General features: G+C 44.1%; 1 protein-coding gene across 6 annotated transcripts in view; it reads right to left on the minus strand.

Moving 5' to 3' along the window:
- Positions 1-1245: 1245 nt before the first annotated feature.
- LOC143298711 (beta-1,4-mannosyltransferase egh-like) overlaps positions 1246-6806 on the minus strand; it is a 91686-nt gene continuing 86125 nt past the window's right edge. For all 6 annotated transcript variants that reach the window (XM_076611620.1, XM_076611615.1, XM_076611618.1 and 3 more), the window contains one exon: positions 1246-6614. In XM_076611620.1, coding sequence (XP_076467735.1) covers positions 3647-5098 — 1452 coding nt within the window. In that variant the 5' untranslated portion in view covers positions 5099-6614 and the 3' untranslated portion in view covers positions 1246-3646. The remainder of the gene's footprint in view (positions 6615-6806) is intronic.

A 6806-nucleotide genomic window follows, 5' to 3' on the forward strand; every position in this document is an offset into this window, starting at 1 on the left:
AGGCCAGAAAGTCACGGGCAAACAAGCTCCCTGACAATGGTATGCCCGTCTTTGTCTGCCCCAACTGTCAGCGAACATTTCGTGCGCAGATTGGACTATTCAGCCATCTGCGCATTCACAGATAGATTCATGAGCATCCTCCCCCCACCCCACCACCACCCTCCCCCCATCCCCCAGCTGGATGACAATGATGGTCATCATCGATCTCGATGGACACACCACCATTTGGTAGATAATGTCTTCGTCATCTGTTGCATTGATCTTTTCAGTTTTCGAATTTTGGTTGTAATACGAGTCAGCAGGATCATTTTCCTCAAACTGTCTTCATGCGTGTGTGTGTGTGTGTGTGTGTGTGTGTGTGTGTGTGTGTGTGTGTGTGTGTGTGTGTGTGTGTGTGTGTGTGTGTGTGTGTGTGTGTTTCTCTCACTTTTGAGGATCACGAAAATAAAACAGTAAAACGTTTAGCACTTTGCGGTCGTCAGCAGATCATTTAAAAACAACAACAACAAAAAGTGTGTTTGATCCAATAAAATCATGGGTGTTACATAAAATTGATAGACGTAAAACCATACTCTTGTGCACTGTCTGATCATGTTAATGCTCAAAGATAACCTCTGGATTTCGATCAAGCTTGATGAACAGTTTGCTGGTTGACAACAAAAATAACAGAAACTCTATCTAACTAATAAGAAAAGCATTGTTAAGTATCATATTTTATGTGCGCTCAGATATTAACAATCAGGTAAACACACACACGCATGAACTGAAACACACACACACACACACACACACACACACACACACACACACACACACACACACACACACACACACATCAAATCTAAGATAGAATTGACGCAAACTTCGTAAACCTCAGTTAATTCCACAAAACAAACAATTCCGAATGTTGACTTTACCTTGATGATGCCAACAAGTGATAGCAGGATGAAAACTTCACTTCTTGGAATGATATAAAACTTTCTTTTTTCCAAACCTTCTTAAAAAAACAACAACACCGCCCCCCCAAAAAAACAACAACAAACAAACCAAAAACAAAACACACACACAAAAAACCCCAAAACAAACAAACCAACAAAAAAACAAAACAAAAAACAACAACAACAAGCAAACAAAAAAAACCCAAACCCACGTCTTTTATGCCTGTCTCTTGACTGAGTGGTGAGAATAATCACATTTTTTTGGTTTCGTGTTTTTTCTCTTTTATTGTAATATGGAAGGTGGTCTGTATGAAAATAGAAAAGGTAAGTAAAATTCAGTTCACCACTCCTCCCAAGAACAACTTTCGGAGTAAAAATGTATACAATATCAATAATATATGTTTTCACAAAATCACGAAAGCAGAGAACTTTTCTCTACGTGTTGTTTTTGATTTTCTTTTAATCCAAAACTGCTTCAGATTAATCGACAACAACATTCTCAGTTATTGTATCAGGTTATCCCCAAGCTCAAATTATGATACAAAAAAATCATATCCTGTGTGTATAGTCGGTGATATAATTATTTTCCTGCCAAGAAATACGGAAATAATATACTGTTTTTGAAAGTCGACAGTTCTGTCCTTCACTGACTTGTGTAATGCGTTCTTATTATTGAGCATATCGATAGCTTGATACATGCTAAATGATGTTCCATGTATTTTCCCGTTGATATTGAGATAATCAAAAAACGTGTTAATTGACCTTGAACTGTTTTCTTTGGTCTCCTTTGAAAATGAATACCGTTGTTATTGTTGTTTTTTGTCTTTTTTTTAATATGTTAGCGTACCTGCGTTAATAATGATTAGTCCCTTCTCTGATAGTCCAAAGAATGTGCCCCTAAATGTGTTCCTTTTGTGAGATAATGCAATAAATAATACTCTCCTCTCGATGAAACAGACAATAATTATGTTCCTCTCCTGATGTTCAGTTCTTGGAATGTCAATTATCCATGTGTACACACACACACACACACACACACACACACACACACACTGCCGATTATTTTTGTCTCTTAAAAAAACAAAAACAAAAAAGCATCACGACTTCAGATTCATTTTTTTACCAAAAGGATATAAAATTCATAGATAACTGTAAGAAATAAATGCTCAAAAGCAAGCACTCAGCAAGTGGAGGCAGGTGGGGTGGAGGGAATGCGAAAGTGGAGGTGGGGGTGGGGGTAGGATTGATGGGTGTGATGCAGAAGGTATGGAGTGCTAAAGTTCCTCAGAGAGTACCATGTAAGCTTTTTGCTCCTCCAAAGCGGAAATCAAGGTGGCTCAGAAAGTGACAGCTGTTTCACTCTGCAAAGAGCTCATTGAGCTTGCTATTTGTCCCTAAGGAAATACACGAGTCTTGTTTTTAGGGAAAATAACGATTTCTGGAAAAAAATCAAATCAAATCAAATCAAATAAATAATTAAAGCGAGACGTATGGGTCAAGAAAAGGGTCAGTAACCCACTAGGTACCAAAAGGTACCCTCAATCAAAATATTCCAAGATTAAAAATCTAAACGCTGCGCCACCACAAGCCAGAAGGGCTCAATGGGTGATATACCCGATATGCAAAATGATATGAAATAGATAACAAATAAAACCAGGCCGGGTGCCTTCGTTTTTGGTAGTTTTTTTTTTCTGTAAGGAAGAGGGCAAAGCGTTTAAGATTTTGTCATGGTGTAAGTTTTAAACTTCAACACTCATTTCCGCCGGAAGAAGGAGGGTGCGGGATAGGCCTATGGGAAGGTGTGGTGTTGTGAGGAGGCAGTAAGTCCCTCGTGAGTGCTATAAAACCCATTTGCTCCTGACCAGGTAAGAGTCTGACAATTTCTGTTTCAGTCTGAGGCCGCCATACTACCTCTGCATCTTCAGAAGAAAAAAAAAAAAAAAAAAAAAGATGTAGCGTATGAGAAGTTTAATTTGCAAATCATCGCTCAGTCGGATTTCATAATATATATATGTTGAAGAAACTCGTTTTTAACAACCTGAAAAAAAGTCAACAAGGCACAGCAAGCGACAGCTGTTTCACTCTGTTTCTGGCTACCGGCTTCAGAGAAGCAAAAACAGCAACTCCCCATATTTCGACAGGGACGCAAGTTTCTTTTCCCCCTTTTTTTTTGTTATGTTTGTTTTTCCTTTGCTTTGGATATGTCTCTGAGTATCTTACATAAGTACTCATTGAAGAAAATTAGACACATCCTAGATAAGTCCTTCTTCTCAACATGTGTAATGTAATAAATAGGGAATTAGAGAATAAGAAAATTGACACGTACAGCACAGCACACAAAATCAGGAAGAAAATGTAGTAGTGGACCAGATCAGCTTGTCAATACCCCTATCTACAACAGCTACATTACGATGCATATAAAAATGTGAAACACGTGACGATTACGAGCATTAAAAAAATCCGAATCTTCCACACTTTTATGTTAAAGTCAGGTATAAAGTGAGTCTTCCAGACAGAAAATGACCCAAGAAAAATAAGGTTATAAGTCACAGACATCCAAAACAAAAATAAAGTCCCGATATGCCCTTGACACTTGATTGGAAACCACGAGTCCTGCGGGGGCAATAAATAAGTATTGAAAATAGAGACACACACAAACACAAAACACGCACACTCACACACATACAAGTTCCAAAGACCCACGCTCGCTAGACAACACTGGGCAAGTAGTGGGAGTTGAGCTCTTTCTTAACGATGTAGAACTCCGCCATGGAGGAGCACCAAAACGCCAGGACGGACGCCGTCACCTCGAAAATTAGGATGACGAAGGAGCTGAAGAGGCTGGCCACTGCCAGCACAGCACAGCCCACCACCCCGTACCTTCGCATGCTGAACGACTTTAGCGCCCCCAGGATGAAGAGGAAGCCGAAGGTGCTGGTGATGAAGGCACAGACCACGTTGAGGGGCAGTGAGAGCGGAATAGGCATGAGGAAGCTGAGAGGAATGTTGAGGGCGGTGACGGGCAGGAAGAAGGCACTGAGCGTCATGAACACAGGCCCCAGCTTGTACCGCAGGGGCAGAAGGGGACTCCGGGCCGTCAGGGAGATGCCCCGCATCCACCGCCTCCTCTGCTGGACAAAGTCCTTCAGAGTGAACGTGCTCTTCTCGTGCATCTCCCCGTCCACGAAGCCGAAGCTGTAGCCTTGCTGGAAGGCCACCATGGCGAAGAAGCAGTCCTCAGCGATGGACGCCTCAGGCCCATGGTCGAAGGAGACGGATTTTTCGGCGGAGGCGTTGGCCACGATGAAAGAGCCTTTCCAGCTGAAGAAGGGCTTGTGCAGCACCTTGAGCGTGAAGCGGAGGGAGCCGTAGTCCACCCCCACCCGCACACTGTCGGCCAGGGTGGTCAGCCAGTTGACCACGTGACCCTTACTGTAGGTGATGACACCCTGCCCAAAGTGGTGCCGCCCCTCCGCCACGAAGTTGATGATGCCCACCACGGCGTCCTCCGTCAGCAGCGTCTCCTCGTCCAGGTGGATGATCCAGTCGTCGTCGGACAGAATGTCCACCTCGGGCTCCAGACTGTACTGCAGGGCCCGCGCCTTGAAGAGTGTGCCCCGCCTCGTGCGGTACTCCGAAGGCACCACCACCTCCCGCACCCGGCTGGTCTTGGCCAGGTTGATGGGGGCGTCCGTCACCACCTCGAAGAGGAAGTTCTGCAGGTCCACGTTGTTGCACACGGCCAGGTTCTGCTCGATGTTGTCCCGAACCAGCTGGGGGAACAGCCCGCGGGTCACCACGCGGAAGCAGAGGAAAGGCCCCAGCAGCGGGGACCTCTGCAGGCGAGGCTTGTGCGGGAAGACGCTGAAGCAGATGATGCCCAGGCAGTTGAAGATGCTGAAGACGAAGGGGGTCACCACCAGGTACCTCAGGAAGTAGAGGACCACCGTCAGCGCGTGCCCGTACCGCTCCACGGGCCAGGGCTCGGGCTGGTCCCGGTCCATGCCGGAGAAGATGCCGAAGATGTGGCTCACGGCCCAGAAGACGGCGCAGTACAGCGCCAGGCAGCACACGTGCATCAGGTTGCTGCAGCTCAGCCACCGGCGGCTCTGCTCCTTGCACGTGGAGACGTTGTCGGCCTGGAGGACATCCGTCGTCATGGTGACAGTGATGAGGGGCTGGGACACGCGTGACCGAAGAGTCCGCCTGACTGTTCCTCCCCGCCTAGACGTCTTCGAAGGACAAGGATGCTTCTAACTCTTGCTTGACCGCTCTCACTGCGTTCACTGCAGACACTGACACTTTTATCGATTGCTGGATTGTCGATACTGCCTGCACTAATTACTGATGTATTTACCTGTTTGCCGGATTGCCCTCACTACGTCGTGTGGGTTCTGTCGTATTTACCAATTGCGGGACTGTCGATACTACCTCCAGTTCTTACTTGCGTTTTCGCCAATAGCTGGATACTGACGTTTCCACCAATTGCTGGATTGCAGTCGCTACCTCTGGCAGTTACTGACGTTTTCACCAAATACTGGATCGCCGTCAATACCTCCAGTTGTTGCAGACGCTTTAACTGATTGCTCGATGCGGTGATTACGTTCAATGGGTGCTAATGTTTTCACAAGCTTCCTGATTTCCCTTCGCTAGTTTATATGGACACTGACGTTTCGTCTAATGCACCGCGGCGAAAAATGCAAAGATGCTGGATAGCTGTAAAATGTTCCAGACTTTATATCTTGCCGGCGAAATGCTTTGCTGTTGTTGTTTCTGTCTTTATTCTTCTCTTTCTTCTTCTTCTTCTTATTATTATCATTGAGGATTTGCGGTCCTTCTGACAGAAAGCTTTGTTGTTGCTGCTGCAGTTGTTATTCTTTGTCTGGATGTTATTGCTGCCGTTGATCTCGTCTGCGACAAGGAAAAAGCCGATCTCCTAAAAGGTCCGCTTTGTCAACTTTGACTCGACGCGAACCTTTCTTGGGGTGCGGCTGTGAGATGATTGAGGATTAATTTTGTGTCAGCGGGTTGTGACTGCTGACAGTTTGAGGAGGATCCGGTTGATTTTCATTGGCAGATGATTTCAGGAGTTGTTTCCCCTTTTTTTCTTTTTTTTTCTCTCCTCCCTTTCTTTCGTTTTCCTCTGGCTTTTTCTTGTCTGTCTTCTTCCTCTTTCGTTTGAGTCTTTCTGTCTTTCTTTGCTTTAATTTATATTCTCCCTTGTGATTGTTCTCTTTCTTTATTAGTTTTTTTTTCTTCTTCTTCGTTCTTTTTATGTGTTCTCTTTTCCTGTTCCGTATTTTCGATCTGAAGTCTTGTCTTTCTAGTGGAGGTAGGAGGTCTTCTCTTCTCTACTCTTGTTTTCTTTTTTCTTATTTCCTATTTATCTATTTTTTTATCGTTTTTTTTTTCTATCGTCCTTCCTTTTTTTCTCTCCTCTAACTTGATCTATCGGTATTTTACCAACTTCTTTACTTTCCCTTTGCTTTCTTCTTTCTTCAGTTTCTCTCTATTTGTTTTCTTCTCTACTCTTCTCTTCTTTGTTTCTTTCTTCTGCTTTACTGTTCTCTTCTTTCTCTTTGTTTGTTGTCCACTATCTTTCTCCTCTGTCCTTTCCTTCGAGAGGGTGAGCGTGTGCCTTGAAGAGGAAGGCGTCTCACACCATCCTTCTCCTTCCTGCAACAGATGAAAAGCACATCGTTTAAGCGATCACTGGGTGGGGTACGTAAATATTGTTTTTTTTTTAAATGTAAACACACACACACACACACACACACACACACACACACACATATATATATATATATATATATATATATATATATATATACACACCAAACAAAGCCCCACACACACACATTATATATA

This window comes from Babylonia areolata, chromosome 24 (assembly GCF_041734735.1).
Source record: "Babylonia areolata isolate BAREFJ2019XMU chromosome 24, ASM4173473v1, whole genome shotgun sequence".
Lineage (NCBI taxonomy): Eukaryota > Metazoa > Mollusca > Gastropoda > Neogastropoda > Buccinidae > Babylonia > Babylonia areolata.